General features: G+C 44.9%; 1 protein-coding gene across 2 annotated transcripts in view; it reads left to right on the forward strand.

The window, feature by feature from the left end:
• Positions 1-13,494, forward strand: part of DCP1A (decapping mRNA 1A) — a 64,333-nt gene extending 50,839 nt beyond the window's left edge. The window contains exons 7-10 of one of the 2 annotated variants that reach the window (XM_025456176.3): positions 3,794-4,546; positions 6,843-6,908; positions 9,047-9,265; positions 9,550-13,494. In XM_025456176.3, coding sequence (XP_025311961.1) covers positions 3,794-4,546; positions 6,843-6,908; positions 9,047-9,265; positions 9,550-9,630 — 1,119 coding nt within the window. In that variant the 3' untranslated portion in view covers positions 9,631-13,494. The remainder of the gene's footprint in view (positions 1-3,793; positions 4,547-6,842; positions 6,909-9,046; positions 9,266-9,549) is intronic. The other variant, XM_025456177.3, reaches the window with a different exon arrangement.
• Positions 13,495-21,112: the final 7,618 nt, after the last annotated feature.

The raw sequence follows: 21,112 nt of genomic DNA on the forward strand, positions 1-21,112 counted from the left end.
CCAGGTGCCCCACCATAACTTTTAGAAATCCGAGGGAGAAAGGAATTATGTCTGTGCCATCAGTAGACCTTTATCATGCCAGAGATCCAGAAGTGAATAAATCATAATGTTGTTCACCTGAGGAGATGGAACCTGTGCATTACTAGTTATGTGGCCTGGACAGAGAAGTGTGTCCCAAATAAGAATTCAGTGTCTTATTTTGAGTTATGTTGAATGGATTTGAAATCTTAAACAACTGTCATCAGGGAATGACAGGATGATTTATAATAGCTCAGTCTTGATAGCCCATCAGGTGGTAGTGTTATTTTACATTATGGGAATATGATATTCTGGAAGGATTTGATGAATTTTTAATATCCAGTATGTATTATTTGATGTTGTCTAAAACATGCAAACACAGATTTATTGTGACTGCTGTTAAGACTGGTATTCATATAATGATTGTAATAGCCAACTTCCACTTACTGAATGCTTGTTGGGTACCAGACATCATGTTGAGAACTCCGTTTTCATAGCAGCTCTGTGAGGTGATTGCCACAATTGCCCCTGTTTTTCAGATGAAGGAACTCAATACAGAGACTGTTATTGCCCCAATTAACAGCTGGGAATTGAACCTCAATATCTTTGATTTCAGACTCTAAAATCTATAACTTTTTCAGAAGTAAAAACATAAAGAAATTAAACCATATACATTCTTTTGTACTTTTTTACCTTTACAGTTTATAATGTATGTTAGTGGTACTGCCTTGTATTTGAAGCGAGATCCTGAATCTGGAAAATCCCTTCAGGTGCTGGGAAGTGTTGTGACAAGGTAGTCTTACTAGTCTGACTCTACAGCATTGTTAATAGGGAGTCTGAATCTGCCGTTTGAGAATTCCTTCACTTAAACAAAGCCTCTCGTCACAGTAACTTGCCAAGATATATTACATTAATTCTTTTTATTGAATATTTTCTAAGAAAAATGGTTTGGTATGAAATTACAATTTTTTTTATAACTGGAGGAGGCTTCTGCCTCTTCTCCACTGCTGTTACTTTGCCCCATCTACATTCTCCTCAGCCCTGCCAGCCCTTCTCACCTAACAGGTGACACGAGAGACTACACAGTGGTACTCACTTACCTTTCCGTCCCTCATAAGCAAGCCCCCCTATATCCTCCATCCTGGGTGCTGGCCTCCTTTCCTCCATGTCCCTCCTCAACAAAGGGGATCCCTCACACCCTCCCCCTGAGAACCTGTTGCCAGTGAGCTGCATCTTCCCTCACCCTGCCCATCCCAGCACTGTACCCAGGGCATCTGCTAAACCACACACAGTTGTCCCACCCACCCTCCTTTTCAAAAGTTCAAATGAAGTCCACTTCTGCTTTTAGGGAAGACCTGTATCAGTACCTGTCTTGCTGACCAAAAGAAATCCAAAGAGGACTTTTGCTTTAATGAAAAAAGATAAAAAGCAAAAATAGCATCTAGTGTTTGTGTGACAGTGGTACCCTGCTCAGAGAGAGTGGTCTGCTGAGCCCCTGCCCTGGGAACCACTCAGCATCCCAGCAGCAGGCCGCGACAGTTTTGACTTGGGTCTGTGAGCACCTATGCTTTGTCTCTTTTTATTCTGTGCATCTATTAGCAAGGTGTGTTCTGAGGTCTCAGAAAAGCCAAAGAGATGGGCACCTGAGTGCTCAGTTGGTTGAGCACTTGGTTTCAGCTCAGGTCATGATCTTGGGGTCATGGGATAGAGCCCCATGTTGGGCTCCATGCTGAGCACGGAGTCTGTTTGAGATATTTTCCCTTTCCCTCTGTCCCTCCCCCCTTGCTCATTCTTTCTTGCAAATAAATAAAATATATTTTTAAAAAGCCGAAGAGAAGTTACTTTGGAGTCTAGAAATTTTCCCTATGGGGATCCCTGGGTGGCGCAGCGGTTTGGCGCCTGCCTTTGGCCCAGGGCGCGATCCTGGAGACCCGGGATCGAATCCCACGTCGGGCTTCCGATGCATGGAGCCTGCTTCTCTCTCTGCCTGTGTCTCTGCCCCTCTCTCTCTCTCTGTGACTATCATGAATAAATAAATAAAATCTTAAAAAAAAAAAAAAAAAAAAAGAAATTTTCCCTATGAAGTAATAGTAATTGCTGCTTCACTTTCTATCATTTTGGCTTTTGAACATTTCCTAGGAATAATCCGCTTTCAGATAGCAAGGGAACCCTGTAATTGTTGATCTCACGAATAAAACATTTCCCTGGGAAAATCTGTGCTTTTCCTGCAGAAATGTCATACCATGCTGCTTTCATTCTTCTGCTTCAGATGCAGTGTAGTTTCAGACCTTTATAGGCCTTCTGATGTACTGAAAACCGTGTGTTTCATTCAGTGACTTGTCTTTTTCCATGTAAACATGTATCTGAGCAACTAAGCAGTCCACATACTTTAGTAGTCCCGTATATCAAGGGGCACCTCGATGGCTCAGTTGGTTTAGCGTCCAACTCTTGATCTCAACTCAGGACTTGCTCTCAGGGTTGTAAGTTCAAGCTCTGTATTGGGCTCCATGCTGGGTGTGGTGCCTACTTTAAAAAAACAAAACATGTAGAGACTGCTTGTGTTTTCAAAGTACTTAGGTTAGTCTCCCACTAGAACATAAGCTCTGTCAAAGTCTTTGTTACTTCCTACCATGTCCTTTGGGCCCAGGTCACAACAGGCCCTGGCACCTTGTTAAGGTGAATATGGCCATAGTGCTTGAAGTGAAGGTATAGAAAAGCTCAGGAGTAAAAAGCATAAATATTTCTCCTTCAAACCATTGCAGTGGCATCAATAAGCCAGATCACTGCAATAGATGGAAACTTAACATTTTCAGACTTAACATGATTTGTTTTTTCTTGAGGATTCTTTGATTTGATAGTAGAAAGGAGGAATGGCCTGCTGTTTACAAAATAGTTAAATTTGTTTTCTTTTACTTAAGACCTGTCCCTTTTTTTTTTCTTTTTAAAGATTTTATTTATTTATTCATGAGAGACAGAGAGAGTGAGAGAGAGGCAGAGACACAGGCAGAGGGAGAAGCAGGCTCCATGCTGGGAGCCCAATGCGGGACTCGATCCCAGGGCTCCAGGATCACGCCCTGGGCTGAAGGCGGCACTAAACTGCTGAGCCACCCAGGCTGCCCAAGACCTAGTCCTTAAGGTGCAATGCCTAGCTTTTTATCAAGAACTATGAAATATAAGGGATGCCTGGGTGTGGCTCAGTGGCTGAGTGTCTGTCCTTGGCTCAGGGCATGATCCTGGGGTTCTGGGATTGAGTCCCACATCGGGCTCCCTCTGAGGAGCCTGCTTCTCCCTCTGCCTGTGTCTCTGTCTCTCTCTCTGTGTTAAATTTATTTTTAAATAAATTAAAAATCTTTAAAAAAAGAACTATGAAATATGAAAATAAAAGTAGAAATACTCAGCATTTGGTCCCTTTGTTCTCTTGAGGATTGTTTCCTTACATGTGTTACTGACATAGGGCAATTAAGTACTATTAACATTGTAATAAGATACTTGCCCCTTTACCTTACATCCATTTGCCAAGGAAAAGGGGGAATTCTAACACTCTACTGGGAGTCCCTAAAACTTGGATTTTATTATGAATACAAATTTCTGCCCACCAGCTGAGGGAGATGATTTGTCCTTAATCCCTAGCACATCTTTGGTTTGTTCTGGGTCCTTATTTTCCAACTCCGTCCATCCTTCCTTCTGCAGACTGTTTTGGTTGATGGGAAAGAAGTTTGGTTACACTGGTTTGTAAGAGATTTCTTCCATTGGGTGGTTTGATTTGTTTTTTCAGTCTGCTCCATCTGGACACAAACATCTGACAGTGGAAGAATTATTTGGAACCTCTTTGCCAAAGGAACAGCCAGCCGTCATGGGTCTAGATTCAGAAGAAGTGGAGAAGCTGCCAGGAGATGCCTCCCAGAAGGAGTCCAGCTCACTGCTACCATTTTCCTTTGAACAGTCAGGAGGAGTCCCTCCATCAGAAAACCTGGGTGTCCGTCCTGCTGCGCACCACCCAGTCCCACCTGAGGTCCCTGCCCCAGTGCTCATCACTCCTGCCTCCATCACACAGTCCGGTGAAAAACAGGCCCCAGGCTATGCCGTCCCCCTGCGCCCCGTGCTCAGTCCCACTCTACCAGCAGACGCTCCCACAGCACAGGTTCCCCCCAGCTTACCCCGGAACGCCACCATCATGCAGGCAGTGAAGACCACGCCAAGACAGCGGTCTCCGCTCCTGACCCAGCCAGTCCCTGAGCTGAGCCACACCAATCTGACTGCCACCCAGAGCCCCTTCAGGGCCCCACTGAGCGTGACAAACACAGCTGGTACATCCCTCCCAAGTGTCGATCTTCTCCAGAAACTCAGGTTGACCCCACAGCATGACCAAATACAGACCCAATCACTTGGGAAAGGTGCCATGGCACCCAGCTTTTCCCCAGCAGCTGGCCAGCTGGCCACTCCTGAGAGCTTCATAGAGCCTCCCCCGAAGACCGCAGCAGCGCGAGCCTCAGCATCCCTGAGCAACATGGTGCTTGCTCCCCTTCAGGTACTGGCAGGAGGCTGGGTGGCTCTGACTGGGTGGGTGAAGCTACAGAGGCCTTGATGTTGCCTGCCACTAGGCAGTCCCTTCAAAGAGATGCTTGTTAGGTATCCAGGGCCAGAAGATGGGAGGTAAGGAGCCCTGTAGTGAATAGCCAGATCATTGGTATGTGGTGTTGTAACTCAGTTCCACTGTCCCAGATCTCTCAACCGATACAACTCAAGACACAATACTGGTATTTTCCCAGCACAGCGTCCATTGTAGGGGTTTTTGTTTGTTTCTGCGTGACAAGTCCAGGAGTCCGCATGTGACTCAGACCATAGATCCAGATTATCCCCAGCTCCCTTGGTACTCACTGAGTGCCCACCTTGGGCCAGACACACTTGGGGTGCCATAACAGTATCCCAGATTTGGAGATATGGGGTCAAGTAAAACCATCTAAGGAAGCTCATGTTTAGCTAAAATCTGAAGGCTCAGTAGAAGTTAGCCAGACCTTTCCTTAAAAAATAAAATAAAATAAAATTATGTATTTATTTATTCATGAGAGACAGAGAGAGAGAGAGAGGCAGAGACACACAGGCAGAGGGAGAAGCAGGCTCCATGCAGGGAGCCCGATGTGGGCCTCAATCCCAGGACTCCAGGATCAGTCCCTGAGCCGAAGGCAGATGTTCAACCACTGAGCCACCCAGGCATCCCAGCCAGACTTTTCCTAAAGGTAGAGAAAAGTGTTTGAGACAGGAAAACTAGTATGTACAGAAGCCTAGAGATGAGTGGCATTTGCTAAATGTAAAGACCTATATATAGTGTGGCTGGATCTCCTATGGAAGGGACTTGGAGCCAAGGTCCTGACCGAGGAGCAGGACTTTGGAAACTATGTGGAGGAGTCAGTGGCTTGTTCCCAGAGCCCTAAGGGAGTCTCTCAAGGTTTTGAGCGGAGGTGGTGAGCAGGACAAGGAGAAGACAGAAGTGAGACCACCCTCAGGAAGGAGGCCAGGCGGTTACCCAGGCTTGAGCTGGTGGGGGCCTGACATTGGGAGTGTGGACAAATGAACAAGTGCAAGCAGTGGGACCTGCCGGTAGACTGAGGGTAGGGCATGAAGAAGTTTGTCCCTCAGTGATGGATGAGGCTAGTGAGTTTATAAATGAGATGACAGTGATGTGTGCAAGATCACACAGCTGATCACAGCAATAGTGCTATTTGCCTTCCAGGATCTCAGTTCCATGCCCATTAATAATAATTTACAATCTTAACATTTCACCAAGTAATACTGTACAGAAGAGCCCATCATAATAATTGTATGTGATTTCTTACTTAATGGACCGTGTTTTGTTCCATTCCTTTAAAATCTCGTACAGAGGGATCCCTGGGTGGCGCAGCGGTTTAGTGCCTGCCTTTGGCCCAGGGTGTGATCCTGGAGACCCGGGATTGAATCCCACGGTGGGCTTCCGGTGCATGGAGCCTGCTTCTCCCTCTGCCTGTGTCTCTGCCTCTCTCTCTCTGTCTCTCTGTGTGACTATCATAAATAAATTAAAAAAAATTTAAAAAAAAAATAAAATCTCGTACAGAAAGAAAGGAAACTTAGTGTCTTGGTTATACATTAAATTGTCACTTGGGAACATTTGTGTTGAGGTTCTCTGCAGTGTTAGGAGAGGGGATGTTCTAACAGATCAGTATTGCACCCCTGAAATGCCCCTGCTGCTCTGGAAGTGCAGGGCAGCAGCCCCAGGTTTGGACCTCCGGGATGGCTCCCGCTCTCCAGTGTGCCTCCCTGCAGGGGATGCCTACCTACACGTGCATTTTCATATATATTTCATTTCATTGAGGACCTGGGCTTCATTGAATTTTAAATGAAATGCTTTTGCTCTACAACAAGAAGTTTTTTGTCTCCCGATGAATAAGGACAAAGTTTATCATATGGAGGTGTGCCTCTGGATGAAGACTGTTTAGTGCCACCTGTCCAGAGTTCATGCTGCGTTATTGAGGTCTCATGCTGCCAGGATATGCCTTCTCTACAGATTCAAGAGCAAAACTACACTTGGGTTCTACCTAGCTCTTAGACACAGGTTTCCATTCTTTCCTTGGAGACACCTTGAAGGCTCTGCACACAGTCATTTTCTTGGGGAAACTGTGGGGGTCAGAGGCTGTCCCAGTGCCCTCGCCCTGCAGTTGAGGGATTAGAATCTAGGAACTAGTTAATGTCTGAACTATTCCTTATTGCCAAAGTGGATTTATCCGAGGTAGCTTGGAAATCTTCATTGAAACTTGCTACATCTGTTCATCTTTTCTTTTTAAATGTTGCAGTCTATGCAGCAAAACCAAGATCCTGATGTCTTTGCCCAACCTAAGGTGTTATCCAGTGCCATCCCGGTAAGGACTCCTTTTTTGTGAAGAACACATTCTATTTAAGCTCTTCTGCTGGGTTTGTGAAGTAAAACATTGTTGTTTGAGTGGAAACTGGTAGCTTTCAAGGCTAGAGCCCCCTTAGATGCCCCTCCTAGGCCAGGCTGCCCTGCTCCCCAGACAGAGTTCATTGCTGCAGTCCCTGTGAGCTTGCAGTCATCCTCTCTAGAATAATCCCTTCCCTGATCATACCGAGGGTAGGGTCAGCCAATGGGACTGGGTGCCTGCTCAGTGTTTGTCAGCTGAGAAGCATGTCAGCCTGGTTTCTGTGAGGAGGAAATACTCTTTGCCCTGCAAGAGCTATGATGCCCTGGTTAAGAATCACCATGGTGCTCAGGCTCCCAGGCCTGCATGCTCTGTCCCTTGCTTGTTCTCCCCTGCCCCACTTGGTAAAAGTTGTCCCCACCCCTCCATTACCTACCAGCCTTGAAGCACACACTTACTTTTTTCAGTTACTGAACTTTTACATTTACCTTTGAGCATTTATACCTCTCCTCAGGTCTCAGAACTTAAACTGCATCCAGCTCCTGATGGGTACTGTTAACTGGTCTTCCCTGTAGCTCATCCTGCTGCCTGGGGATCAGCAGGGCGCTCAGCCTTGGGCAGCAGCAGCACCAGAGACAAATGGAAGGTGCAGACCCCAAAAACCACACCCGTAGCCCTGTGGCTGTTTGTAAATGAAGAAGGGTGACAGGAGAAAGAAAAAGAGATGTCTGTTGATTACATCAAATGGATGGATGATTTTTTTTTTTTTTTTTTTTTTTTAAGATTTCATCTATTTATTTATGAGAGAGAGGCAGAGACATAGGCAGAGGGAGAAGCAGGCTCCATGCAGGGAGCCCGATGCTGGACTTGATCCCGGGACTCCAGGATCACACCCTGAGCTGAAGGCAGGCACTAAACCGCCGAGCCACCCAGGTGTCCCTGATGGAGGAATTATTAAAAATGCTGACTATTTCTGGTTTAGTATATTCTGATGGTTAGCTGCTATTAGCATAGAAGCACCTCTAAATGGAGGAAGGAGGTAGATGTTTTATTTGTAAGAAGCTGTATCCTGATACCCGTAGCAGAATGATAAGTATATTGGACACTACAAAAGAAACTAATGCTTCATGCAACTGGATTTTTTTTTTCAAGATCTTATTTATATATTTGAGAGAGAGCAGAGTGGGGAGGGGCAGAAAGAGAGGGAGAGGATCTCAAGCAGACTCTGCACTAAGTGTGGAGCCCAACTCAGGGCTCCATCTCACAACCCTAATATTACAACCTGAACCAAAACCAAGAATAGACATTCAACTGATTACAACCTGAGCCAAAACCAAGAATAGACATTCAACTGACACATCCAGGCACTCCTTTTCTTTTTCTTTTTCTTTTTTTATCTGAAGTAAAATTTTACTGCAGTGAAATACATATAAAATGCAGATTCTGTTTTATGAGTTTTAACAAACATAATATCCCTTGGGGTAACCATTCAATCAATATATGTAAGATTTCTATCACCCCAGAAAGTCCCTCATGCCCTCTTCCAATCATTTCCCTGCTCCCCATATAAAACTTTGCAGTTTTGGGGATCCCTCGGTGGCTCAGCGGTTTGGCGCCTGCCTTCGGCCCAGGGCGTAATCCTGGAGACCCGGGATCGAGTCCCACATCAGGCTTCCTGCATGGGATCTGCTCCCTCTGCCTGTGTCTCTGCCTCTCTCTCTCTCTCTCTCTCTCTGTGTCTCTCATGAATAAATAAATAAAATCTTTAAAAAAAAAAACTTTGCATTTTTAATTTATCATAGGATTTTTTTTTTAAGATTTAATTTTTTATTTGAGAGAGAACATGCTTGTGTGCATGAGCAGGGATGGGACAGAGGGAGAAGGAGACTCCCCACTGAGCAGGGAGCCCAACGAAGGCCTCAAGGATCATGACCTGAGCCAAAGGCAGATGCTTAACCAACTAAGCCATGCAGACACCTCTTATCATAGGATTGTTCTTACTGTGCATACCCTGCTGTGATCATACTTCTTTTGTGTGATGATCAGACTTGGCTTCCCAAGAAACAGACCCTTCATCCTTTAGCCGACAAGCTTCATTCATGACCATTGTTGCCCTGCAGGTCACAGGCCCCACACTGGTTACTGCAACAACCATGGCAGTGTCTTCAGTCCTGCTGTCCCCGAGTGTTTTCCAACAGACAGTCACAAGGTCCACAGACCTCGAGAGAAAAGCAAGCGCCCCTTCTCCACTGACTGTTGGAACATCAGAAAATCAGAGAAAGCCTTCCATTATTCTCAGCAAGTCCCAGCTCCAGGATACATTAATACATCTAATAAAGGTATGCAGGCCATCCCAGCAGTTGAATCTGTAAACTTCTGTTCTTTAATTTTAAAAAACATAAATTCTTTTTAGAAAACCAGTTCATAAGGTGAATTGAAGACTAGCGGGACTGATGTTTCTCTCTTTCTGAGCATATACTCCCAATGGAAAAGTATCTGAATGAATTCCAAAATATTGATTGCAGCTGTCTCTGGGTGATGGGATTCTTTGGGTAGTTAGTTTTATAAATCATTTATACAGTAAGTTCTTCTGAGGTAAATGAAACATTACCATCTCTTCCAGAATGATTCCAGCTTCCTCAGTACACTTCACGAAGTCTACTTGCAGGTTCTGACCAAGAACAAAGACAACCACAACTTATGACTGGAGCAGAATAAATCCGAAGGCAGAATGTCGACCTCAGAAACGAATAGGCCTCATCATGGGAACTTCTAAACAGAACATTGAGTTTTGAGAATCCTGAAATTGAGCCTATGAGAAAGAGACTCATTCCTTAAGAATGTTTTCCAAGTGACGTTCTCAGTGATAATGGAGGTTTCACTGTGAAGCATCACCAGCAGACCTTTGTTTTGACAAAAACAAAACAAAACAAAAACAAAAAAAAAAACATTAAGTTGTGTGGGTGTTTTCATCAGCTGTAAGAAGGGATGTGAAATCAGGAGCCTGGTTTTCAGCTTGCTTTCACTCTCAAGGTCATAGGGAGGGGAGGGGTCACCAGCCTTGTAGCAGAGTTCAGCCCGCACCCCTTCCCCTGCTTCTCCCCCCTAGAAATTTGAGCCTTAGGCTGATAGTCAAGTTCTGAACAGAGCAGTAGTCAGCTCTATGCAAAGTAGCTTTGAGTTTTAAGGATCAGAGTTTAAGTTGGCAAATTAGGAATGATTTGTTCAAGTGAAGTATATTTTTATGAATGCCCCATTTGGGCCTTAAAAGTTCTGAAATTTCTCAATTGTGTTTTGTTTTGTTTTTTTAAGTGTCCCCAGAGCTGCCATGCTGCGGGCTCCCAGGGCAGTGATACCACGTGACTAGGGCCTCCTCCGGCTCTGTGATGGTATGGGAGTAGCATGTCACACCTTTGAAGCAAAGGCTGGGACTGGTAAAGACTGAATTTGATCAGAAACCTTCACTTTACGTTAAACTATTGAGTGGTTTCGAAAATGTTAAGTTTTGTGTGAAGTGTAGCCTTATTTTCCTTTTCTGTCTAAACACAGAAGTCATTGTTGATTGTTTTCCTTAACACTTGGCAAAAAGGACCAGTGGACCAATCTAGCAAAGCCATTCTGGTTCCATTCCTCGAGTCTACTGAGAGTAGTTTTAAAGCTATGCAGAAAAGGGAGCTGTTATTCATACTGCCCTTATTTTATTATAGAATATGGAGTTAAAAACAAAGTGTGAAATTCAGAACTTTACCAATGTATTCCTAGGCTGTGAGTACTTTTGCAGCCCAAAGTGTGAAAATATGTAAAGATGCTTTGTTATGCTGCTATTGACCTGCCATGATTTATATTTATTCTTTTATGGCATGTAATGGTGATTAGTAATATTTTAATGTAGACTTTGATTTATTTCAGCAATAGTAATTTTAAGATACTCTTTGAATGAAAGTGTCTTCGTTTCTATGATGCAGATCATTTTGTAGTATTTAACCAATTAAGATGCACTGCTTACTTTTCTGAGCACTATTTAATGATGGGGTAAAAACCCAGTTGGCTCAACCAGCTAGCATAAGGGTGAGCTGTGAATAATGCTGATGGATGTGGTGGTTCCTTGCGAACAGTCATTTAAGCTTTAATGGTAACTCAATCATAAATCGATAGATTTTTTTTTTTTTCCTAGCTGAGATTTTAGAAAATTACTTGTGAATTACATACTTGTTTTAGTTTGGTCTTAGTTTTTTTAGCATAAAGAATACTTTGTTTGATTGGCATTTGTTACTCTAAATATGCTTCCTGGGCAGCTTTTCTGCTTGTCAAATTTAGTGTCTTTTCTTGCTGTCTACGTAGTTATTTGTGAATTGTACAGAAGTCAGGGAAGCTTGTAATTTCTCTTACTCAATGGGGAAGAGTTCGTTGTCAAAGGTAGTGTGTGAATCCAGCAACCAAAAATGAATTGCTTGTACATCACCCAGGAAGGAAAATGTTGAAGTAAGATCCAGAGTGTTGCTGACACCAGGAGATGGTGTCGGGGGGAGCCTTGTGACTGTTCTCAGAAAACAGGTTTCATCACACCCCCAGTGAGGTTTCCATGGGCTTTGGTACATGGAAGAATCAAGGGATTCTTGTTGTAATAGACGTATGACTTGAAATGACTTGAGTATGTGTAATATTACAAGAGAGTTAAGAGAGAATATCCTAAAGAGGGTCTGTAATCAAATCTGTTAATTTTCACCCTTTAATCCAAGGAATGAACATGATAGAGAATCTATAAGTTTTCCTTAGTGGGAAAATAAACTTTGAAGTGCCCAAGTCATGGAGACTTGAAAAGGGTCAACCTGTTTCAACTCCCAAATTTACATATTCAAAGGATTTACTTAAAATTCAGAAGCCAGAAGTTCACCGTCACAATTACCAGAAGGTTCAGGCCAGAATGAGTCCCTGAAAAGTTGGGCCAAGCCTGACTAGTCACAGTCGGATGACCCTGGCCCGAAAGTCACAGTTCAGTTGCCTTACTCCTGGGTCAGACTTCCTATCCAGAACCTCATGCTAGCTTAGATTGCATGTTGCCATAGCTGCCGTGACTTTACCAGAACCTTTGTTTCAGACCTTAGTTGAATCAAAGTAGACACCAAAATACAGATGCTTCTTGCTAGGTTTTGCATTTAGGCCACCATGTCTCTGTGCACCACCCCAGCCCCAGTGGGTGGCCCTGCTCTTTTGTTGTATTTAACGTGATGTCTGGATGGACTCCTGCACCTCCCAAACAGCCTGTTCCTTCAGGGCAGAAACTCCTCAGCTTGCATCCTTCCAGAGATTTGTAAAGTGGGATTTTGAATCCTAAGTTTTCAAGTAAATGTCAGTGTCAGAAGAAGCATTTCTTACTATGTGCATGGGAATGTCCTCAGCTCACCTTCCAAGCCTTTGGGGTGGCCGTCACAGAGTGGTGTTTTGCAAAGAGCCCAAATTGACGGGTCCTTCTCTGCTGAAGGCCACACAGGCCATTTAGAATGTGTCTGGCCCAATTTTGCATGTCAAGCATCTGTTCTTTTTCTACCTATGTTACCTTGTAAAAATTATAAACCCTATCAAATCCTGTACTAGGTAAATATGTTTAAACCATGCAGCTTTATTACTCTCCCCACCCCCCACCTCGCCCCCAAGAATGTAGTTTGACGTTTTCACATTTGGGTAGAAGAGGCCATAACTGCCATTGTATTACTAATAATGCAACATGAAATTGAAGGTGCCTAACTGCTTACAAAACAAAATCAGCTGTCACACAGTAACTGGGCAAAACATAGAAGCAGGAATGAGAGGTGGGACAGACACAAGTGGGCCCAGTCCAAGTGAGTGAAGACCAGGAACCACAGGGATATATGTGTCCTGCATCCTTGCTGCAGATTTGCTGCTAAGCACGTGTTTCTTTCTTACCTATCTTTGGTTTTCTTCAGTTGTGTTCAAAGTACCTTCTGGAACCTATAGTGCCCTGTGTTTTCAGGAGTTTAGAATGTTAAGATCTAAATCAAGTAAAGCAACTTACACCGGGCTTTTTTAAAGTTGCATTTGAGACCATTTCCCTCAAGGAGCCTGTTTTCCAGCAAATTCAGCAGGAGAGACGTGTGCAATGTTTCACTTGGTTTTCTATTTGACATCTTTATTTGAAATGCTAAGATGCAATATTGTTCACTTTGAAGGGGGAAAATGCAGAATTGTGTTTCCCTTTTATCTGTGTGATTCCTTAAGAAACGTGTTTTTAAAGTATGTATTCTAAATGGTTTTTATTCTGTATTACTGCTTTGGCCATGCGGCTCTCATGACTTTCAGTGTACCAGATCCTCAGCTCCCTGAAATATGGGGCTGGGAAGCTCTGGAATTACGGCAAGATTTTTGTTCCATGAGCGCAATACTACATCATTAACATTTTTAATGGTATGGATTTTATACCATCTGTGTATGTTTGCAAATATTAAGTTATTACATGTTTTCAAATGAGCATTTTTCATCCTAAATTTTATATGTTTGCAAATATATTTTTTTAATAAAATTTCAAAACCAAGTTTTAGCACCTACTAAATTTTAATTGTGTTTTTATTTAATTTATAGAAATGGAACTTCTAAATGAGTTGCTGTGCTTTGCCAGAGCCTCACACTGGTGAGATGGGGTAAGGTGAAAGAACAGAGCTTGCCAGAGAAGGCCCTTGTCTGCCTGTTTCCAGCCTGGGCCTTCCAGCTGTGCCGCGCAGGCCGCACAGATCTCCGGGTCCGAAGCCCCTGAGTCCTGGTATCTGAATGACTGAGCACTTCCTCCCCTGGTAGCTAAACATCAAATGTGTAACTGCTGTAAGTGGACGGCTAAAGAACTTCATTTACGCTTCTGTGGTTTCCCCAAACAGAGGGGAATCACAGCCAAAAACACTGTTCTGTAAGAGAGTCTACGGTTCTGTGCCAGTTCCCACATCCATTCAATCCCTGCGTCTCGGGCTAGCACGTGCCAGGCATCTAGGATAACAAGGAAGAAAAGGAAGACGGAGGAAACTAAAATATGATCATTATGGGAAATAGAAAACTTTAAAGGGGAAAGGAATAGTTAATCATCTATCTCCCCAACAACTGTTGACATGCTAGTAATCCAAACAAAATTCTCTGTAAGATGTTTGTTATCCCTGCCTGCTCTCGTATGGCAGAACTTTAGCTAACTTGTGCTAAATGACTTTTTATACAGACACACAAGTCATCATTCCAGCTGCATGCTCATTCAGTACTTAGGGGCTGCTGTCCCCATTATTTTCCCGATCTACACAGCAAGCCATTTTGGGGAGAAAAAAGTTGAAGCCGAGAGTGACTGAGGCATACGCCAAAGGTTGCTAATTATTAAGCCAGCCTGGGGTCACAGAATTGAAACCAAACAGGCCAAAGAGCTAGTCTAAAATTCCTTTCTTGACTCGGCTGTCTCGATGATAGATGATCTGGATTGTTTATTATAGTTTCTTAGGTCTTGTCATCACTGTTTATTAAAAGCTAGCAGGGTCTGTTCATCTACTGGTTTACATGTCTGTTGGCACCTAGGAAACCAGGTAACTGGGTTCACTGGGAACTTCATGGGAAACGAAGGTCAGTGGGTCCTGACCAAGAGCTATAGCAGGTGGGTTGGAGCTTCCTCCGTTGTCTCTAACGACATTTTCATATACCGTTGTTGGATCCCGGTTCGTAGATCAGATACTGCTTTAAAAAAAACCTGATGTTTGCGAAAGGGTTGTGTGCATAAGCCTGCTGAGGCTTCCAGGAAACTGTTTCAGAGGGCTATCCAGAACCAGCCTATGGATGAGAAGCTAGAAATCCATCAGCCATGCTGTCCCCATGAGGGAAGCCCACCTTTTGATGAATCTAGGTCCTTGGAAAGCAGAAGGGAAGAGCATCAAGAGACTCTCTCAAGCCCTAATGCTCACCTTACATGTCCACCTTTCAGACAGTACCTTTCGGGCCATCCATTACAGGCAATGTGAAAAGGCCTGGCAGGTTCCAAGATCCTCAACCTCAGACCTTGCAAGATGGAGTTAGGTGAGAGGACAGCGGCCAGGCTCCTGCATACTGGGCCCGTGGTGACCATGTGCCAGCCAAACAGCAGCCCCGGCAAGCCCTCTGCGTCTCCTCCAGATTCACCAGGCTCCTCCAGTAGCTTACAACTCCATGTGAGATGTCTCTTGTAACCAAGAGGTGGAATGGCTTTAAAGGAGCCGATACAAAGTCAGTGTGACAGTCCTCATGCTTGACAAAGCATCTCTTTCGGACAAGTAGGTAAATCTGAAGAGCGATTCCACAAGTATTCATAAATGACACTCATCATGTGCTGTGTGCTTTGTCTGCATTCTTATGTCAGCCTCTCCACAGCCTGGAGAGCCAGAGCTTGCTCAGAGCGCAGCCTCAGGAAAGGGCCACATGGTGACCCCGGCACACAGGACACCAGTGACTTCCTGTCATCCTGGGCAGGGGCAGAGGTACTGGCTCTGTGGTTAGATTGACGTCAGTCTGTGGGTCTGAAAAGGGCCCCAGAAGGCAGCTTTGGTCGACAGGAACTTTTCCTTGGGCCTCTGTCACTCCAGAAAAATGAGCCTGGCATTGCCTGAGCCCTGGCAAAGCCCAGGAAGGCGCCTTCCACAAACCACCTCCCATTTGCTATAAAGGCTCAGAGTGTTGGCAGCGGCCCCCACCCTCCGGGTTTGAGGTTTGTAGGTTCCTGGAGCATTCTGAAGGGCATTTTGAAATGACAGAGGCATTGCTCTCCTGACAGGGCCATGAATTGGTTAAAAAACTGCTTCACTGGGCAGCCCAGGTGGCTCAGCGGTTTAGCGCCGCCTTTGGCCCAGGGCGTGATCCTGGAGACCTGGGATCAAGTCCCACATGGGGCTCCCTGCATGGGGCCTGCTTCTCCCTCTGCCTGTGTCTCTGCCTCTGTGTGTGTGTGTGTGTGTGTGTGTGTGTGTGTCTCTCATGAATAAATGAATAAAATATTTTTTTAAAAAAGCTGCTTCACTGCCAGTTGCCCTCACAGATGTAGCTCTCTGAGGGCTTTCTCAGCCCTAGGCCAGAAGGACACAGATGTGGCTCTCAGAGGCACCTTGTCGGGACACCCTCCGAGCAGAGAAACTGAAGCCCATGGTAGGAGGTGGGTGCTTTGTCCCTCCACAGCCATTGCTGCTTAATGATAAAGTGTTTTAGAATTTAGAATTTGAAATGGGTTTATTGTGTTTAAAAAAAAAAAAAAAAAAAGGAAAACAGGCCCAAAATGGAGTTACTTGTGTGAAGGCCCAAGATAGCAAATGAGGACTCAGTACCTAAACTACTTGCAGATTCAGCCTCTCCTGGAAGTGGAATTTTTTTTTATTTTTTAATGTCCACAAGGCTCATGAAGTTTGGTACATAGTGGTCTTTTTTTTTTTTAAGATTTTATTTATTCATGATAGAGGGCGGCGGGGGGGCGTGCAGAGACACAGGCAGAGGGAGAAGCAGGCTCCATGCCGGGAGCCTGACGTGGGACTTGATCCTAGGACTCCAGGATCACACCTCGGGCCAAAGGCAGGTGCCAAACCGCTGAGCCACCCAGGGATCCCCTGGAATTTTATTTTTAAAGATTTTATTAATTTATTTGAGAGAGAGCAAGGGAGGGGAAAGGCAGATGGAGAGGGAGAGGCAGACTCTCCATTAAGCAAGGCGCCCAACATGGGGCTCGATCCCAGGACCCCGGGATCACGACCCGAGCCGAAGGCAGACTCGTAACCAACTGAGTCATCCAGGCGCCCCTGGAAGTGGAATCATAAGCCAATGAGTGGACTTTCCTGATCAACACTGGGAAAGTAATCTTCATGGGAGACCCTGCCCTTCCTCCGTAGGAAAGTGACCTTGCCTGCAATAATCCTGTGTGACCTCTTTGTCCCTGCCTCTGCCTGTAAAAGCTTCCCACTTGGTACAGCTCCTCAGAGCTCCTTCTACCTGCTAGATGGGATGCTGCCCCCATTCATAACTCCTTGAGGAAAGCTAATGAGGTTTTCAAATGCACTCCACTGGAGTTTGTTTCTTAACAGATTTGGTGGTGGCAGTGGGATCTGGAGTGCACTTCCACCAGCATTTTGGGGTGAGAAACACAGACATGGTACCCACAAACCCTGCTTTGAGTTTCCTGTCTTTCTTGCTGTTTCCAAGGGCCGTGGGTAAGCTCCTCCCAGTCCTGAGCTCTGCTCTCTTTGCGTTGAGCGCTTGGTCTAACTGGCTTTCCAGTACAGGGCAGCTCAGCCCGAGCTGCACATGATTCTGCCTGGAGCCAGGCACCCTAGCCTTCCAGACCCAAGCTCCCAGGCTTCTGAATGGAAAACCCCCAGCCCGTAGTTCAGTCTAGGAATCCTCTGACCGACCAAAGGGCCTTTCCACTCCAAAGAAGCTATTAAACAGTTACCTCTTAAAATAAGACCACCTGACGCTACAGGTGACACTCGCAAGGCATTTATCGCTCCTGGTCAAAGGCCAGCCTCAGGGTCAGAGTCACACTGTCCCTTCTTCTCCAAACCCTGGCCCCTGGTTATTGATCTTTGGGAGTAACTCTAGATCTTCTGAGGATGATATCTTTCGCACCCTCTTGGGCCTATGGGCTCATTCGATACTGCCAGAAATACTTGCCGCTTTGTCACCAACCTCAAGGTGCTTACTGCACACAGGCCAGGAAGCCTAGAGGAGGTGAGCTGGGGGGTGGGGGGAAGCGACTCTGTTGTGAAAGCCAGCTGAACAAGGAGATGGCAGGTTATTGTCCCAAAGAACCATGTTCCCAGGGCATGAACTTGGAGCTTCTTTTGTGTGAGCAGAAGGAGGGAACAGGAGGGTGCTGAACTGAAAAAGTGACTGGTGTCTAGACATCCAGGGAAGGTCCTGTAACTTCTCTGTGGCTATTCATTTGATCTTTGTGTACAGGAATCTGGTGGTGTCACCCCTGTAAATAATAAATACAGCATAGTCATTTCTGTACTTACTTCCTTATTTCTTGGAATGAGGCTGATTTCCAGTAAAAAGCACTTTTTACAAATTTCAGCTGTAAACAAAAATTCCTTTGATGATTAACATGCCTATATGCAGAACTAAGCAGAAGTTTCTAAGCTTTGAGTCAAGCAGCAAGGGGAATGGAAGCAACATGGAGCTAGACATGCTAAGTTTCTCCCTGTTACTGTTTGTTCAGGCTAAACAGTGACAAGATAGTCAAAAGAATTTTTAAGGAGCTCTGTGGTCAGAGGTTAGCCAGGTGGAGGGCTGATTGATATTCAGAGTCTGATAACTTTTTTTAAGCAGGCGTTCTCCCCTAAGTTAAATGCATCTGAGAGGAGAATAAAAACCTCCCAACACAGGTGGGTGGGTGGGTGCATCAGTCCTGTGACCCCACATAGACAGTAGCACAATTTTTTGAGGAAGTAAAAACAGCAGTACTTATATTACCAATCTAATGTTTACAGGACCCAGAGGGAAGGCTCCAGAAACAATTCAGAGTCCACCAATCCTTTTTACCAATCCTGAAACCTCACCTCTTTATCTCAAAAGGTTTGTCCCTGTGCCTTTGAGATGTGAAGGTCCCACCTGGCCTTCTCCATCTAGGTTTATGTGTGTCCAACATAAATGTAGGAGATGTGCGGGATTTTATACCTCCAGGTAGTATTCCCAAAATTAATTTGTAAAAGAGCTCTATTTAATTGGCTTAAAGAAAAGTAAGGGTTTATATAAATTAAGCTCTCAGAAACATAAGGGTGCCTGGCTGGCTCAGTCGGTTAAGCATCTATCTGTTGATTTCAGCTCAGGTCATGATCTCAGAGTTGTGATATTGAGCCCCACATGGGGCTCCGTGCTGGGCGCAGAGCCTGCATAAGTTCTCTCTCTCTCCCCCAGCCCTGCATGCCTTCTCTCTCTCTCTCTCGCTCAAAAATAAGAAATTTTTTTAAATTTTAAAAAGACATATAAGAGAAACTGAATCCAAACGAGTTTCTGGTTCACATGATCTGGGAAAATATTTGGTATTAAAGTTCGTTGGTTTAGTTAAAACAGGCATGTCTTTAGAGTTCTCAGCATTAAATATAATACGTTTTTTTCTACCTAAGTTTACTAAAGGTCAGATGTATTTGTATCAGTGTATGTTGCAAGTGTTCCAAAAAGTGTTGCATGAAATTGCTCAAGTGTGATATGTCCCGGCATAATGTTATTATCGTAATATCAGTTATTTTAAAATAATATGTGTCACAGAAATTTCCTTTTCAACTCTGTGATAGACTCATGGAATGTGCTCTAGAATATGGGTTTCTGACCCCTGGGTGGCGCAGCGGTTTGGCGCCTGCCTTTGGCCCGGGGCGCGATCCTGGAGACCCGGAATCGAGTCCCACATCGGGCTCCCGGTGCATGGAGCCTGCTTCTCCCTCTGCCTATGTCTCTGCCTCTCTCTCTCTCTCTCTCTCTCTCTCTCTGTGACTATCATAAATAAATAAAAATTTAGAATATGGGTTTCTGGAGTGTCCTGGGTGGCTCAGTCTGTTGAGTGCCTTCAGCTCTGGTCATGATCCCAGGGTCGTGGGATCGAGTCCCACATTGGGTCCTCTGCTCCATGGGGAGCCTGACTCTCCTTCTCTCTTTTCCCCTCACCCTGCTCATGCTCTCTCTCTCTCTCTCTCTCTCAAATAAATAAAATATTTTTAAAAATAGAATACAGGTTCCTGGTAACTTGAGGATCATAAAACTGAACTGGTAAGAATTTCCAGAAGGGATAGAAAACCTGGATCCAAGCAGAACAAGAGTTAATAACAGGAGACTGACGGAACTGGTGGGCATGGTTACAGTTGTTATGACACTCCTGTAATTGGACTGAGTCCTAAATGCTTCTGATTTCCTCTATCTGGTTCCCCGTCACCAAACTACTGTTTTGTTTCCAGCTTTCTCCCAGTCTTCAAATTTGGAATCACCAAAAACAAAGACTGTCCTTATATCTCCTTAGAAGGGAGGTCCTCCTCACCACCCTAATGTCCCATTAGGGACATTTATTTTTTTAAGATTTTATTTATTCATGAGAGACACAGAGAGAGGCAGAGACATAGGCAGAGGGAGAAGCAGGCTCCCTGAAGGGAGCCTGATGTGGGACTAGATCCCAGGATCCCGGGATCACGACCCGAGCCAAAGGCAGACACTCAACCCCTGAGCCACCCAGGCACCCCAGAACATTTTTTTAAGGTTAAAAAAAAACTTTTTAAAAAAGTGATCTCTAGACCCAGCATGGGGCTTGAATTTACACCCCCAAGATCAAGATTATTCCCGCTACCTACTAAGCCAGCCAAGCATCCTGCCTTGGGCACACTTCTCACAGCTGAAGGAGGCTCCACCTGTCACCTGGTCCTGTATGAACCTTGTTATCTTCCAGGCCGTGGATAAAGGGGAGTAAACTTTCAGACTGCTGGATCTGTCATCAAAAACTCTGACCTGCCCGTGAGATTAGAGAACCCCATGGTCTGTTTCCCTGTCTCTGGTTAGCCACCCCCAAACTTAGGGAGCATTGTGTCCATGCTCTGTGCAAAAAAAAAGGGACACAAGGTGAGAGTAATCAAAATAAAACTGTGTAGTCTGCTGACCCTTAAAATCACGCCAACCTCCACGGCCGTCACCTTTCCAGTCCTGACCCACAGAGTCAAATGGGAATAAGCAGCAGGCAGTCATGATTCAGCTTTCTTCGGCAGGGTCCCGCTTCCCTAGTTAGGAGAAAATGTAAATGAGGCTATAATCAGGAACCTCCCCTTAATTCTTGAAAATAATGTAGAATCGGCTGCTAAAGCATTAGCTGGCTAACAGAAATCCTTAGACTCTCCGGCCAAAGTTATTCTTGATTACGGGAGAGCCCTCGGTTCTTTCAACGGAGCAAGGAAGGAGGTGTCTACGCTGGAGGCAACACCACCTGCCGCAAGTGGATAACACATTTGGGGAAGTTGAAACTCAGTTACATAAGATCATTTAGTGAGCCACTCAGTTTAGAAAGGGGGCTGGCTTATTTTATTTTGATTGGTTTACGTCTTGGCTCCTAAATCCACTCCAGACATTGGGAATTACCTGTTTAGAATAGTCCTAATTACCTCCCTGGCACATTGTATTCTCTCAAAAAATTTCAGCGCATGTCTGCAGCTGCTAACCAC

The sequence above is a fragment of the Canis lupus genome, chromosome 20 (assembly GCF_003254725.2).
Source record: "Canis lupus dingo isolate Sandy chromosome 20, ASM325472v2, whole genome shotgun sequence".
NCBI lineage: Eukaryota > Metazoa > Chordata > Mammalia > Carnivora > Canidae > Canis > Canis lupus.